Below are 17396 nucleotides of genomic sequence, written 5' to 3'. Positions count from 1 at the left end.
AAGGAACTGGACATATAACTGAGAATTCCATCGTAATGTTGTTATTGTTTTGATAAAACTGTGAAACACTGAGGCTGAGCTTTTAGGCTATTTGGAGAAAAAGGAGTGGAGAAGTGGAAGAGGGGTTCATGCACAGGAAAGGATTTATGGAGGCGGGATAGTAAGGAATGAGTCTCAAAAGATGAGTTGGTTACCAAACTAAAGAAGAGGAAAAATTTGTTTGGACAAAAAGAAAAGACTTTTTAAAAAGTAAGAGATTATGTTGGTAAAACAGGAATCCTCGCTCAAACTACATTTTATCAGACAGAAAGTAACTAAAGGATATTTTAAGTAGAAGAGTGCCATGGTGAGATTCATATTTTATAGTGACCATTCTGATAGAAATGTGAAGCATGGACTTAATTGGAACAAAAATTGAGATAGGGAAATATTGATATGATTTTGCCAGGAATGAGAGAGAAATGAATTGGACCAAATCTAAGACAGTGGTTAGTAGGGACAGAAAGAAAGGAAAAGATTCCAGAAATAGGTCATATCATTATATGGACATGTAAATTGGATTTGAGGGTATAGAGAGAGGTACAGGATGACTTTCAGATTTCTAGCTTAGGAAACACCAGGTGTTTCAATGGTTTCACTATCTCAGTATGATATAGGGAAGAATTGCAGATCTAGGATGTGAGAAGACCTCATTTGGGGAAGGAGAGATGTCGGGAGGCAAATGATGAGTCCATTTTAGTTGTAATAAATTTGAGGTTCCTGAGACTTTGAATAGTCGCTTCTCACTTAAACTTTACTGGTCATGTATCACTTAAAATAAATGGGTAGTGAAGGGGTACTTGTTGTACAGATACAAACTAAAATCTTACCTAGTCTATGTCCTCTCTTATCCTACCACTCTATTCCCTCTACCCTCCACCCCAAGCTGCTCTTTCTTCTTCCCTTTATAAGAACATATTGACTATAGAATCATACGTTCTATGTCCTCAGGAGGAAGGATGGGGGAGGAAGAAGAAAGAATAAAATAGGCTCTGGAGTCTGGCCTAAAGACAGCTCTTCTAAAACGATTTTCAATATACACTCTTCTAGAATTAATATTGTCTTCAGTTTGATATGCTTATTATCACAAGCAATAGTTACATGGATAAAATAATTGTGTTAACTCAGTGACTATTACAAAACAATTAATACAGGAGCACTTAAAAAATTTATGTTGATGGCTTTACAGTGACAGAATCTAGATGGTCCTAAAAATAATTACCAAGTGCGTATTTGAAGAGTTAGTATTAAGCTCTTCGGTTTTTTTCTTTTCCTAATCTTTGAACTCAATCAGTGAAATTCATAAATAAATCTTACATTAATTTTTTCTCAGTGACTTTTTTATTGTGCCAAAATATACACAACATAAAATTCACCATTTTAACTTACATTTTTAAGCGTGCAGTTCAATGGCACCAAGTACAATCATACTGTTGTGTCATCATCACTACCTACCAACTCCAAAACTTGTATTATCTTGATTTTTAAGAAAACATTAATTGATGTTTCTACTTTATATATTCTACTTAAAGAAAAAACAGAACTTCTGTTCTCCTCTAAAGTTATGTCTAGAGCAATTCTTTCATAAATTGAATATCAGCTTACAGATATTTAAATTCAGTAGAGAATTTTAACATTGCAGCATTCTTATGTTCTGTAAGAAAAATATTGGGTTATTCAGTTGAAGCAAAAATGCTCCATAGTTAACCATACCAATGTTATGAATACTAAATATTCTCTTCAATTACAGTGAAATTTAAAGTTCAGAACTGCATGTGGCTCTAGGAAAAGTAGAGTATGCCAGAATGTAAAATCACAATAATGAGCCATAGTCTACTATGATTCTTGGTCTACTGTAAGCTGCAATAAATGTTTTAAATGAATAAGTGAGTTTACAAGGGAAGAAAATTCAATATAAGTTATATAAAATTATTAATTTAACAATTGTAAATCATGATAGTTAACAGGTGAAACGAATGTCTTATTACTTATTGAAATAAAAATTAACAAAATTAGTGTTAAAAGTACTTGTGTTAAACAAGCTTAAATTATTCTAGCACATTAATTAAATTTCAATAGGCAGAGATTTTCAAGCGGGAGAAGCTTGTAAGGTAGTCAGAGAGAAAGGTAGTCTGTCATTTACCAAAGGTCACACACTCTGGATGGAGATCTCCAGCATGCCCTGGGGCCATTTTGGGTTGAACTTCCCAATGAGGAGCAGAGATGAAGCGTGTAGATGCTAGAGCCAGACTACCTGGGTTTCCGTTTCTACTCTACTATTTATTAACTGTGTAGAATTAGATGAACTATTTAACCTTTGTCTTCCTCAGTTATTTCTTCCATAAAATAAGGCTGACCATAGATTTTTTGTGAGGATTAAATGCATTAACATGGGTCAAGTGTCTCCAACTGTATGTACAGGACATTCTAAGGACTTAATAAATATTAGATATTGTCATAGCTGTGACCACTTCTTGGCTCAAAACACGGCATAAGAAGAGACTAAACGCCTCCTCTCATGAGAAGAGTCCAAAATAATACAAAGAGTATTCATGGAAGCTAGTTGGTTTTATTTTCTTTGATTTACTTATTCTTTTGTTACCAATGCTGATTAAAAGTGACTTTTCATTAAAAACAACACCACTACCAACCACTACTATCTTGCATCACAACCACCACCATTGCAACTACCATCACCACCATCACCACAAGTTTTACCACTATTTCCATCATTACAATAGCCACTACTACCCCCACCACCATCATAACCATTACCCCCCCGCAATACCATCACCACCATCACTACCACCTTTATCATCACTATAACCATCACCATCATTAATGATGTTAATGATCACCTTCACTAACAACAACATTTTAAGCATCCATGTGAATAGAATAATGTGCATTTAGAAGTGCCATTTGGAGAGTGAATGATTACAAAAAAGATGTATGTGTACACATACTGGTGAAGGGAGGAAAAAGATGAAGTGTTCAGGTAGCTAAAAGAATACACCAGAAACAAACAAGAAGTTATGTTTATGTGTTATACACAAAGTTTGAGCCAATAGCTTTAGAGTAAAACCATTACAAAGGCAAAATGAAAAATTCCTTCTTACATGCTAATCTGTGCTGTTTGAAATCTGTAGCTAAAGTTGTTTACACTAGTAGTTGAGAGAATGGGCTTTAATTAAAGAGTCTTGTATTTTACTTCCATATCTACTTCATACCTGACCTTGAGTATGCTATTTAACCTCCCAGGACTTGTATTTTCTCCATCTAAAAAATGGTGGTTTCATTATTTAGAATTTATGTGAATATTTAATAAATACTCACATATAACACAAGAATTCAACACAATGCTTGTGCAAGATTAAGATCTTCCCCTGTTGCCCTCTAGCCAGTTTCTCTCCGAACTTTAACTACTCAGTAAATGACACTATCATACTTAGGTAAGAGTTAACTTCAATTCAGCCCTTTCCTCCACCTCCTGCATCCCCAGGAACACATTAACAAATTTTTCCTGTTCTAATTCTGGAATATAGCTTAAATTCATCCACTTTCATTTTACTTCCCTGATGCCATCCTTGCCCAAGCCCAGAGTACTAGCATAGATCCATCTCTCCGTTGCTGCTCAGTACAATCAATCCTCCACAGAGCAGCCAATGTGAACTTAAAAACATGTAAATTAGATGATGCTTAAAGTTTTCAGTAGTTTCCTATTGTACTTAGAATCAAAATTTAGCTCTTTACCATCATTTTTTCTACATGATTTGTTCTCTGTCTACCTTTTCTACTTAGCCTCTTACCATTCTCCCCTAATTCTAGAAGCTTTGGTCACACCACCCTCCTTAGTGTCTTTTTTTTTTTTTTTTAGATGGAATTTCACTCTGTCACCGAGTCTGAAGTGCAATGGCATGATCTCAGCTCATTGCAACCTCTGCCTCCTGGGTTCAAGTGATTCTCCTGCCTCAGCCTCCTGAGTAGCTGGGACTACAAGTGTGCTCCACCTTTTTTTTTTTTTTTGTATTTTATACTGAGCTTTCGGCTGTGTCCTTTCAAGGAGGTCTCCCTTATATCAAGTAGTATTCTCCACACCTAATCCAGTTTCTCTTCATCATTTCACCTTATTTTTTAATAACTCTCGCAGTCTGAAGTTATATTTATCAAATATTTGTTTATTTATCTGGTCCTCTATTATTGGAATGTAAGAAACTTGAAGGAAATTACATTGTTGGTCTTGTTCATGTTTCTACTCCCAGTGCCAAAAGCAGTTCCTAGCCTGTTTTTGAAATGCAATAAAATATTCACTATGCAAATAAAAACTGAATTTTTTTGAGAGGGGTGAAATGTCTGACTTAACTAATATCTCAATCTGGAAAACACAACTATGGTAGAAACTGGAGAGAAATTTTTTTCTTATGGAGAAGAAAGCCCTCAAATCTCCCAAATGGAGGCAATAGAACAGCTGAGAAATAAATTCACATGTAAGCTTATGTTTGCAGTTCTCGTAAATAATATTCTCATAATGTGCTCTGAAATAAACACAAAATTGTTTAAGATAAAGTTTTATTAATATTTTGTTTAGCTCCAGAGTTTATAATTGATTGATGGTTTATAATTGATCTATGTAAAAGATCTATTTATACTTAGGCTAACACAAACATTCAAGAGCTAAATCATTGCCAAGGGTATATAATGTCTAAAACCTAAATGCAGTGGCTCTGACACAAAAATAACAACAACAACAACAAAAAGACTATTTGGGGATAAGTTGAAAAGACATAAAGAAAAAAATCAGTTATTGTGATTAGTCAAAGAGGAAAGCAAAACTAAGATTGACATAACATATCAACTATTCTGTACTCACTGTGCATGGGGTCTGCATCCATGGCTCCCCATCAATTTGCATTGGCAGAGACTTGCTAGTCCTGGGAGAAAATATTTCATTTTAAGTATAGCAAGGAAATACTTTATATTACAGACTATATGTGAGATATAAGATGATGAGACCAGGGAAGGCAAATATGGTAATAGTTGGGCTCTAAATTTATCTCCTATGAAAGGAGCTTCAACTCTCCACTATTAATAAATCCCCTGAAAAGTACCTTAGTCACAGGAATATTATGAGTTTCCTGTTAAATGTAGTGATATTAAAAAAAATTCTGGATGTCAAAAGAAAAATTTCAGGGTTTATGTTTAATGACACGATCAGAATTTCTACAGCCAAAAGAGATTCCTTGTTTTTATAACCCTACATTGCAAACTGGGAGAAAGGTGTTTGATGTCTCAGATTTTCCAGTACCAATACTTTCAGATAAATAATATCAATTATGTCTGTGCTACAATCCGTGGTTTCACCTGGGCAGATCATGAGGTCAGGAGTTTGAAACCAGCCTGACCAACATGATGAAACCCCATCTCTACTAAAAATACAAAAATTAGCCAGGTGTGGTGGTGGGTGCCTGTAATCCCAGCTATGTGGGAGGATGAGGCAGAAGAATCCTTGAAACTGGAAGGTGGGGGTTGCAGTGAGCCGTGATCGTGCCACTGCACTTTAGCCTGGGCAACAAGAGTGAAACTCTGTCTCAAAAAAAAAAAAAAAAAGAAAAAAGCCTCTCTTTTTTTTTTTTCCTGCAGGTGAAATTTTGGGGAAAAAAATGCTTGAAAGAGTTAAAATTTAAAACATACATAAAATCTTAATGCGGCACTTTAATCCTTGAAAAAATTTAAGTCAATGGTGTCTTGTCATTATTTTCATTAGATAATTTGCCCAGTAAATACTTTGGTGCTTCAGTAGACTAATATGAGTATCAACCATAAAATTTGTATATTTGAATTCGTGCATCAATGTGTCCATGGTAGTCAACAAGAGAGAATCAGATTCCAACAAACCAGATAAGTAATAGCTAACCAATATTTTCTACAATCTGCCTATGTCCATTATTTTGAAATATATCTGTATTAGTCACTGATCATTTGGAACCCAAAGACGACAATGTTACTATGAGAGTTCTGCATGCTTTTAATTAGTTTGAGGCTATGCCATATCAAACCCCTTTGTCAATTACAGAAGGGGAACTACCTGATGACCACACAGGAGCATTGAGCCAGCCGCCGGCCAGCACTTTTCAGGCCTGTGTATATTTGCCCCATCTCCATGGCTCCTTCCAAGCCGACCACCTCCAGCAGCTGGTCACTGAGATCTGAAAGAAAGTAGATGCCTTTTAAGTTGCAATGTGTATACATATATCCACAATTTAATGCCATTTGATATTATGGAGATTTAAAAAAAATAACAGCCACTTCACAAAGAAAACTTGTCTTAGAAACTTAAAGTAATAAAAAGATGGCCTACTTTTATAACTCTCAGTTTAACTAAACCTTGAGGTTCTGTGGGAAATGATTTACTGTCAGCTTATTCTAAAACAAAATGGGAAACACAGATTCTGAGCCAAATAATACTAAAAAAAAAAAAAAAAAAAAACCCCAGTAGTTTTTAACATCAACAAACTTAATGTTATTCCACATGTATATAAGGACCATTTATACATCCCACATCAGACATTTGGCAGCAAATACACATTTCAACACTATAAATAAAATATGAGGATATGCTGTCAAACATGGTTTTGTTAAATTACTCGAACAAGAGACCTTAGAGATCATGGAGTTGAAGCTTCTTATTTTATACATTAGAGATGGAGTGCCTAAATCTTTGCGTTAACTTGTCCACAGTAATAGGTAACTGTACAGAAGTTCAAGAAACAATAGTAGTTTTGTGAAATGTTTTTCCGATGTTAAGGAATATTCTACCAAAATACTGTTTGGCAGTATACTAGATAATTAGTCCCATGCAATCATTATTATTAAATTTTTTTAGCAGAGGACATTAGGAAGGTGCTAATAGTAAGAGTTATCGCTTGTTGAGTATTTACTAGGACTAATTATATTATCTCATTTGCTCCTGCTCCAGACCAATTTAAGATAAATGTGATTTTCCCCATTTACAGATAGAGAAGCTAAACATTGGAGAAGTTAATAACTATTCATACTCATGTACCTAGAAAGTGACAGAGCCAAAATGTGAACCCTATTGCTTTGATGCAGTATGCTACATTTGATAAGTCAATCATATGAAAAGGGCAGACTTTACAAAATTTTAGAAATCATCTTAACATAAAGGTGGAGGTCGGACTGTGTGAGCTTCAAGGTTCCTTTCCAATCTGAATACTTGCATTCAGCTGGAAATCAGAAGTTAAATTCACATCAATGGAATCCCAGACAGTCCTGTCCCAAGACTCAGTGACAGCCCTTCTGCTCACCTATTTAACTCAGAGTCCTGAGACCCTTGATTTGCAGGCCAAAGTCTAGGTGCCCATATATGATTCTTTTCCATTTTAATATTCTTATGTGTTTTTGTGTATTATCAAATGTAAATACATAATTTTATATTGTTTAGTAGCAGAAAAACTAGAGGGGTGGAATACAGTGGGAGGCATGATTATTATACAAGATAGCCACATAATAGTTGGTCATATTTGAGGTTGGACTCATAGAAAAACAAGCAAATGTGTTTTGTATGGAATCCATTTTGTACAGAAAGTGCTCACTCCTCTCTAATAACTCAATTTTAGCATAGAGTTTAGAGATGCTAATGATTTATTTTCAGTGTAGTTCAACTGTGTGGCAGCAAATAGTGCTTTGCAATCTCAAAGCCCAGGATCATAGGCAAATTTAATAAAAGCACTTTAAAAAGAATATGAGACCAAGCCACCAAACTTTTAAGTGAATAATAAAAATCTATTATTTTTAACTTTAAGCTGTAGCTGTAGCATGAGATTACTCCAAGTAAAAACAATATTTTAGCTACAAAATCAAATGTTAAGTTAGAGCTTCCACCTTGCTGTTCTAAACCCCATTTAGACATATTTCTCATGAAACTTATTCTGTGTTTCTAGTTTAAATTCATGTTGCCAAGAACAGATGGACAAGGAATGGAAACATATTCTTTCAGCTGTAGCCGGCACTAAAATGTGCTTGGCTCTATAGCCTGGGTGTTAATATACGCATTTCTTAGATATATGTCAACCAGAAAACGACATTGTGGCAAGCACTAAAGTCCCAGATGTGTGCCTGCTGATATTTATAAAACAACAACTACCACCACGATGATCACCACCACAGGATTGGAGTTCACATTTAGTATTGTAGATTATGCACAGCCTGATTCCTAAATAGGTAGAATTCTGTGTTAATTTCCGCAATGATCTGAAACTGGTTGATGGGAACCATTCTATAAGAAATGAAACACGTTCTCAAGACAGAGTTAATCTGTGAGCCCTAACTTTTTCATGAATCACAGGGATCTGTCTACACCCACACCATATTGCTACTGTCTACCACCCTCCTTCTGATTTTTTTCTTTAATTTGTCTTTGTTTTTCCACTTGCAAAAATGCCTTGAAAATCAATTCTGCTGTTAATAATCAGTAATAAAGATATTTCTCATATATTTAGAAGACCAAGCCTTTTAAGCTTTCATGTTCTTGCTAACACAAATAATTTTATAGGAATAGTGCCATGTTTACTAACTCTAGCAAAGGCAAATAAATACCATACTCCTTTAAATTAGGCATTCAGGGAGAGAAAACAAAGACAAAACGAAACTCTAAATTTGTGTTATATAAATTTGCTCCCATAACACTTCCACATTTTTTGATACAGCACAATCTGCAATCTGTCTGTATACAATTGATGCCCCTACATGTTATCTTTGAGATCAGGGTCCTGATTGATTTCAGACAGAGAGAGTTTCTATCTATGCAATTTTGAATTCTGTTTCTTTCTTTTTTTCTTTTTTTTGAATTCTGTTTCTATATGTGGTATCCTTTGGAACATCAGACTTCCTCACCTCACATTCTAGCTAAGAGTTATTTTAAGAACAGTTCTCCTTGGGATGGCCTAGCCAGCTAGATCAACCTATTTAATTGGTTTGCTACCTGGCTATTGACTTCATATTTAAGAGTACGAGCAGCAAAAGATGACCTATGGACCAAATCTGGCCCCTTGCCTTTTTTGTATGACTCATAACAAATTAAGAATGGTGTTTATATATTAAAAAAAAAAGTAGTATAACATCTGAAAATTATATAAAATTCAAATTTCAGTGCCCATAAATTATTTTTCATTGGAACACAGCCACGTTCACTGGGTTAGGTCTTGTCTATGTCTCTTTGTGTACTACAAAGGCAGAGTAGAGACCATATGGTGGACGAAGCTGAAAATATTTACTATGTGGACCTTTGGAAAAGTTTGCCAACCTATGTTTTAGAGAAACATGAACACTTTCAGATCACTAAGGTTGTCACTTTAGTACTGCTGCTATAAATGCTAAATGGCAATTTATTTTTTAAGGCCTGAAAGATATAATGTTCCAGCATTAATTCCACAGTGTATGTAACCATGCATAGAACAACTGTTCTCTACCAGGGATCTTCACCACACTTGTGTACTGGGAACATTGCCACAATTCATTGGTTATTTATCACGGAACACCACAAGTTTCCAAATAATTTCATTACAAAAGAAAGTAGAACAGTGTAACATTCATTAGTGTGCCCAATCATTGCCTCTGGTTGGCTTTCTTGAGTGTGAGAAAAAGAAGAATCATAGATAGGAAGGCAGAAGTTGCAACCAGACCTGGAGATTCAGGTGGGAAACAGCTCTACCTTCAAAAGTAATATGTCAAGAACTGTGAAATCCTGACACCATGATATTGAGACGCATTTGTGTCTATCTAGAGGAAGATGTTGCTTTTGTTCAATTTAATGTTATAAAGTATACTTTTGAAGGAAAACAAAGTACATTTCTGAAAGAGTTTACATGTCTTTTTAAATACCTCCATGGGAGTAGAGACAAGACAAGCTTTCAATTTAGGTATTTTCACATTTAAAACAGAGCATCTATAAAAGGTATTTCAGAGGAAAGGAACTTAATAAAATCCTCAAAATTGGGTCATATTGGATCAAGATTCTTAACACATGGTCTGTGAATCTGAATAGGAAAAATGCAACTTTATTTTCACTAACATGTAATTGAAATTAAGCATTTCTTTCAAACATAAATGTAGTCAGGAATACCTGTGACTTTGTCACTAATAAGTATCACGTTATAGTTGTTACAGTATTTCCTACTTTAAGAAAAGGTAAAATATTTTAATTATCCACAATACCAAAATATCTACAATAGTCTCTATAAAATAAAATAATACATTAAATTTTATTTTATTTAGTTTTTTATTTTTATCTTATGTATTTTTTCAAAATGTTATTTATATTCATTATGTCAAATTGTAATAATTATTGAACTTCTAGATTTTAATTTGTTAATAAGAAAGCATATATATTTCTAAATCAAAATTTCTAACAGTATTTTAATCTAATTTTTCATAGAAAAAAGCATATATATCTCTAAATCAAAATTTTAACAGTATTTTAATTTAACTGACTCCCTTTTTTAGCCTACATATTTTATTTTATAAATTTTAAAACATTATGTCTGAGAAGAGTCAGCAGATTTCACCAGACTGGCAAAAAAGACTACAACACAAAAATGGTAAGGAACCTTACTTTAGAATGGAATTCATCATTTTAAAGTTTATAAATCTTTATAAACTTTATAAATCTCTTTCCAAACATAATTAGTGCTGCATTCATTTGTTACACAGGTAATCAGGGATATGAATGTAAATCTGAAAGTCGGGGCACATATAGATTAGACGACACACGAGCAGCTTAGCTAATAAGTGGGTAATATTTATTCATAGCTTAGTCTTCATTTTTGACAGTTATGCCCTGATAATATGTCTCATTATGTAATTGTTTCAGACTGCCATATGTGAAGGAACAGAAGAGAATGCATTACAAACACAGACTGAATGTAGGTTGTAGCATTTCACAGAATATAGTGGGTACTGAAGAAAGGGGGAGAAAGGCTGGAGCAGAATAGGATAAACCCCTTTGTGCAGAGTGTCCAGCAACATTCTGCACCACTGTCGGAGGCCATGTGGAGGTACTTATTGACTCCACAGGAGCATTTTGAAATCAACATAAATTGCTAATTATATTGACACTTATTGAGTCATTATTTGGCCATAGTAAGACCAGGCTACCTATGGAGTTGTACCTTTCGAGGGTTTGTAGATAGCATGCCTTCCAGCGATGTTTCATTTACCTAGCAACATTATGAAACATGTCTGAGGACCAAGAATAAACTTTCAAAAAGCCAAGGAACATATGAAACCCATTCACTAAAGTGAATAATTCAAGGATTTGTCTTCAAAATGTCCATCTATTTCTAATTGATTCTTAATTTAGATATACTTCTCACAAGCATAAATACCTGTTTTTCCTTATCTACCCAGAAGACATAAATTTTAAAAGGGGGTGGGTAGAAAGAGTTTTAACAAAAATTTATTAATATAAACTGTGTTTCAGAGTACAAGTGTGTAAAACATAAAGGCAGGCTTTTCACACCTGAAGGAACATACAATCCAACTGTAGGTCTATTAATAAAGGAGAAACTGTATGGGGAGGACTAATACATCTACTATGTGCCTGCTATGAGCAGGCTCCCTGCTAAGGGATTTACAGGCATTTTTCCATTTAAGACTCTCAACAGTCCTTTGAGATAGGTATTATTCTCCTCATTTTATTGACAGGGAAACTATGTCACTTGTTCAAGTCTTTACATAGAATTGAAAATCTGGTTTTCTAAATAGATATGCTTGACTCTAAATTCCATGTTACTTACTGTGACAACAGTAATAACTAACCAATTAAATGTTAACAGTTCTCTTGGATCATCATGGTGGACAGGAGGCAGGACTAGATTGTAGCTCCAGACAGAGCAGCTCGCATTGTAAATTTTAGCTCAACAGACTGCAAGAACAAACCAGCAATCTCGAGAGGACATGCAGACCCTCTGAAGGAAGTGGACTGCTCCTGCTGAACCCGGGAGATCCCCCAAATACTGTGAGTGCCCAACTGAGGAAGTGGGAAAGGGAGACCCTCCTCTCCCCAACACACACCCCCACTAGAGAAGCTGATGGTCCATTTCCAGGAGAAGTTTCCGGCTTTACCTGGAGCTGAGTCAATTTGGAGAGCCAGGCCAAATACAGGGGTAGAGGAAGCAGCAGAAAGGCCCTGGTAGCTCCTAGGGTCCCCTAACCGGCCATACCTGCCTGGCACCACACCCCAGGGATCCAACGGGAGGGTGACCAGAGGAGCAGGGTGTAAAACTCCACAGGGAAAAGAAAATCTCTAGCCAAACTTTGTAACAATTTGAACGGGGTGAGAAGCCACTTGGTTAGAACTCAGGAGAGGGCGCAAATCCCGTGTGCAAACTCCACAGACAGGGGAAGAACCAAGACCTTTTCTTTCACAGATGGGAGACGGGTTTTCAAGCCCATCATACCTTCTGCCTGGAAACTAACTCGGGGCTGTTGGTAGGGGCACGGTGGGAGTTAGACTGGCCCTTCAGTTTGCATGGGAGCTGTGTGAGGCCTGTGACTGTGGGCTTTCCCCCACTTCCCTGACAACCTGCATGACTCAGCAAAGGCAGCCATAATCCTCCTAGGTACACAAGTCCAGTGACCTGGGAATCTCAACCCCATCCCCCATGCTGCAGCTGCAGCAAGACCCACCCAAGGAGAGTCTGAGCTCAGAAACTCCTAACCCTGCCCTCCTCCTGATTGTCCTTCCCTACTCACCCTAGTAGTGGAAGACAAAGGGCATATAATCTTGGGAGTTCTAGGCAGGAAGTGCAAAAAAAGAAGCATTTGATTAAATCCAGCATCTCTTTAGGATTAAAACGCTCAGCAAAATCGGTATACAAGGGACATAACTTAACGTAATAAAAGCTATCTATTAAAAACTTACAGCCAACAGAATACTGATGGGGAAAAGTTGAAAGTGTTCCCTCTGAGAACTGGAACAAGACAAGCATGCCCACTGTCACCACTACTCTTCAACATAGTACTGGAAGCCCTAGCTAGAGCAATCAGACTAGAGAAAGAAAGAGCATCCAAATTGGTAAAGAGGAAGTAAAACTGTCACTGCTTGCTGATGATACGATCTTTTACCTTGAAAACCCTGAGGACTCCTCCAGAAAGCTCCTAGAACTGATGAAATAATTCAGTTTCCAGATGCAGGATTAATGTACACAACCCAGTAGCCCTTATATACAACAATGACCAAGCAGAGAATCAAGTTGAGAACTCCACCACTTTTACAATAGCTGCAAAACAAACAAACAAACAATCTTAGGAATATACCTAACCAAGGAGTTGAAAGACCTCTACAAGGAAAACTACAAAACACTTTTTAAAAAAATCATAGATGACACGAACAAATGGAAACATATCCCATGTTCATGGATGGGTAGAATCAATATTGTGAAAATGACCATACTTCAAAAGCAATCTATAATTCAGTACAATTCCCATCAAAATACCACACCATCATTCTTCACAGAATCAGAAAAAAAAAATTCTAAACATCATATGGAACCAAAAAGGAGCCCACATAGACAAAGCAAGACTAAGCAAAAAGAGCAAATCTAGAAGCATCACATTACCTGATTTTAAACTATACTGTAAGGCCATAGTCACCAAAACAGTATGGTACTGGTACAAACATAGGCACATAGACCAATGGAACAGAATAGAGAACTCAGAAATAAACCCAATACTACAGCCAACTGATCTTTGACAAAACAAACAAGGACATAAAGTGGGAAAAGGACACCCTTTGTAACAAATGGTGCTGGAATAATTGGCTAGCCACATCTAGGAGAATAAAACTGGATCCTTATCTCTCACCTTATACAAAAGTCAATTCAAGATGGATAAGGACTTAAACCTAAGACCTGAAACTATAAAAATTCTAGAAGATAACATTGGAAACACCCTTCTAGACATTGGCTTAGGCAAGGATTTCATGACCAAGAACCCAAAAGCAAATGCAATAAAAACAAAGATAAGTAGCTGGGACCTAATTATACTAAAGAGCTTTTGCATGGCAAAAGGAACAGTCAGCAGAGTAAACAGACAACCCACAAAGTGGGAGATAATCTTCACAATCCATACATCTGACAAAGGACCAATAACCAGAATCTACAACAAACTCAAACAAATCGGTAAGAAAAAATCAATCCTATTAAAAAGTGGGCTAAGGACATGAATAGACAATTCTCAAAAGAAGATATACAAATGGCCAACAAACATATGAAAAATGATCAACATCACTAATGATCAGGAAATGCAAATCAAAACTACAATGCTATACCACCTTACTCCTGCAAGAATGACCATAATCAAAAAATCAAAGAACAGTAGATGTTGGTGTATATGTGGTAAATAGAGAACACTTCTACACTGTTGGTGGGAATGTAAACTAGCACAACCACTTTAAAAAACAGTGTGGAGATTCCTTAAAGAACTAAAAGTAGAACTACCATTTGATCCGGAAGTCCCTCTACTGGGTGTCTACTTAGAGGAAAAGAAGTCATCATTTGAAAAAGATACTTGCACATGCATGTTTATAGCAGCACAATTCACAATTGCAAAATTGTGGAACCAACCCAAATGCCCATCAATCAGTGAGTGGATAAAGAAACCGTGGTATATATGTTTGATGGAATACTGCACAGCTATAAAAAAGAATGAATTAACAGCATTTGCAGTGCCATGGATGAGATTGGAGACTCTTATTCTAAGTGAAGTAACTCAGGAATGGAAAACCAAACCTTATATGTTCTCACTGATATGTGGGAGCTAAACTATGAGGACGCAAAGCCATAAGAATGATACACTGGACGTTGGGGACTTGGGGGGAAGAGCTGGAGAGGGGCGAGGGATAAAAGACTACAAATACGGCGCAGTGTATACTGCTTAGGTGATGGGTGCGCCAAAATGTCACAAATCACCACTAAAAAACTTACTCATGTAACCAAATGTTACCTGCATCCCAATAACTTATGGAAAAGTAAATAAATAAATGTTATCAGTGATGGAAGAGAAAAAGTGCTACAAAGGAATGCATACATAACACCTTAAAATAGTCCAGCAAACAATCCTACCACTAAATTATTTCAAATGTAATCATAAAATTAAAATAAGGTACAAAGCTCCCATTTATAATACCACATGGGGTGATGTATGAAGAATTCTCTGAAGAATCTCAGTAAGAAGGCTAAGAGCCTGGCCCTGCTGTACTCACATGCACCTGTGCCTGGCCCAACAGCTGGTTCAGCAGCAGCCTTACCTCCTTGGACAGACAGCCACAGGCCTGCTTGGCATCACCACACCTGCACACACCTGAGCCCAGCCTGACAGCCAGTCTGGTAGTGGTCCCATATCCCTGCAAATACCATTGCAGGAATGCCTGGCATCACTGCTCTCATGCCTGGTCCAACAGCTGGTCCAGTAATAATTCTGCTTTCCCAGACAGATTGCCACAGGGTCCAACAACCAGCCTAGTGCTCCTGTCCTCAGCAAAACTACACTGCTGCCATCACAAACTCCTGCAACCTAGAGCACTGAGGCAATAAATACCACTGAAGAGGATTACAGCTGAAGAAACTGCATGAAGACAATAGCACTGAGTCGACCTAGAGCTAAAGCCAGTGCACCACACTTAACCCTAGGACCTGTTTACAGGAAAACATTTATCCCTACGAAAGCTACTCCATAATGTTGGAAAAAAGTGACTGTTCAATTAGATTCACAGATATAAATGTAGGGACACAAGAAACGTAAAAAGGCAAATAAACATTGCACCCACAAAATGTCTCCAGTAACAGACTCCCAAAAAGGACATTCATATATTATCTGAAAACATAAATTCAAAATTATGATTTTAAGGAAACTGAGCAAGATATAAGAGAACGCAAAGAAACAATTCAATAAAATCAGGAAAACAATTCATGATCTGAATGAGAAATTCAACAAATGTATACCTAAAATAAAAAAGGAACCAAGCAGAATTAGAGCAGAAATATTCAATGAACGAAGTGAAAAAAAAATACATAACTGACAGCTTTGACAACAGACAAGATGAAGGAGAGGAAATAATTTATGAACTTGAAGACATGTCTTTTGAAATAGCCCAACCAGAGGGGAGCGGTGGGGGGAAGTAGAAATAAGAAAAATAGAAAATGAAGAAAGCCTACAGGACTTATGGAACACCATCAAGTGAATAAATTTTCTCATAGTAGGAGGGCCAGAAGGAAGGAGATGGAGAAAAGCACAGAAAATTTATTTAACAAAATAATAGCTGAAAAATTCCCAAGTATTGGTAGAGTTATGAACATCCAGATTCAGGAAGTTAAAAGATCCCCAACTATATTCAATCCAAAAAATTCTCTCTGAGGCATATTATAATCAAACTGTCAAAAGTCACAGACAATGAAATAATTCTAAAGTCTACAAAAGAAAAGCATCAAGTCACATATAAGGGAATCTGAATTACACTATTAGCAGATTTCTCAGCAGAAACCTTAAAGCTGGGACAGAATGGGATGATATATTTAAAGTGCTGAAAGAAATAAAAGCTGTTAGTTGAAAATATTGTATCAAGCAGAGATTTTCTTTGCAGAAATGAAGAAGAAATAAAAATCTTCGCAGATAAGGAAAAGCTAAGGGAATTCATTATCATAGAGTTGGTTTTACAAGAAATGCTTGAAAGTGCTACAAATGGAAACAAAAGGACCATAATTACTAACAGGAAAACCAGTGAAAATATAAAACTCAACAGCAGAGTAAGTTAATAAATCAAATTCATAATATTCCAGTGATATGAGTGTTATATACTTCTTCAGTCCTCTAGTATGAACGTTTAATGTCAAATGGTCAAAATCAGGAATTACAATTAATGGCTAAGGAACACACCACAGATAAAGAAGTAAATTAAGTGAACAAAAGTGTAAATTTTAGGGGGAAGGAGAACTGTCTAATTTTATGTGACCAAAGTTAAGTTTCCATTATCTTAAAACAGTCAGTTCTAACTACAAGACTCTTCATGTTAGCTTGCGGTAATCACAAACAAATAAAGTAAAGCAGACAATCAAATGAGAATGAGAAAATAAATAAAGCTTAGCACCACAGAAAGCCACTACACCATGGAGGTAAATAGCAAGAGAAGAAGAAAGAAATAAGGAATCTACAAGATAAGGAAAAAATAATTAACAAAATGGCAGAAACAAGTTCTTATCTAACAATAATAACCTTGAATGTAAATGGATTAAATTCTCAAATTAAGAGATAGAGTGGCTAAATAGGCAAAACAAAATAAAATA

At 36.0% G+C, this 17396-nt stretch overlaps 1 protein-coding gene across 2 annotated transcripts in view; it reads right to left on the bottom strand.

The window, feature by feature from the left end:
• Positions 1-17396, bottom strand: part of DGKB (diacylglycerol kinase, beta 90kDa) — a 766018-nt gene that overhangs the window by 27260 nt on the left and 721362 nt on the right. For both annotated transcript variants that reach the window (XM_011942803.1, XM_011942812.1), the window contains 2 exons: positions 6125-6245; positions 4910-4970 (listed from right to left, as the gene is read on the bottom strand). In XM_011942803.1, the coding sequence (XP_011798193.1) occupies positions 4910-4970; positions 6125-6245 (182 nt within the window). The remainder of the gene's footprint in view (positions 1-4909; positions 4971-6124; positions 6246-17396) is intronic.

This window comes from Colobus angolensis, unplaced genomic scaffold (genome assembly GCF_000951035.1).
Source record: "Colobus angolensis palliatus isolate OR3802 unplaced genomic scaffold, Cang.pa_1.0 Scaffold104, whole genome shotgun sequence".
Taxonomy (NCBI): domain Eukaryota; kingdom Metazoa; phylum Chordata; class Mammalia; order Primates; family Cercopithecidae; genus Colobus; species Colobus angolensis.
Note: the sequence above shows the minus strand (reverse complement) of the source record. Positions and strands in the feature narration are given on the sequence as shown.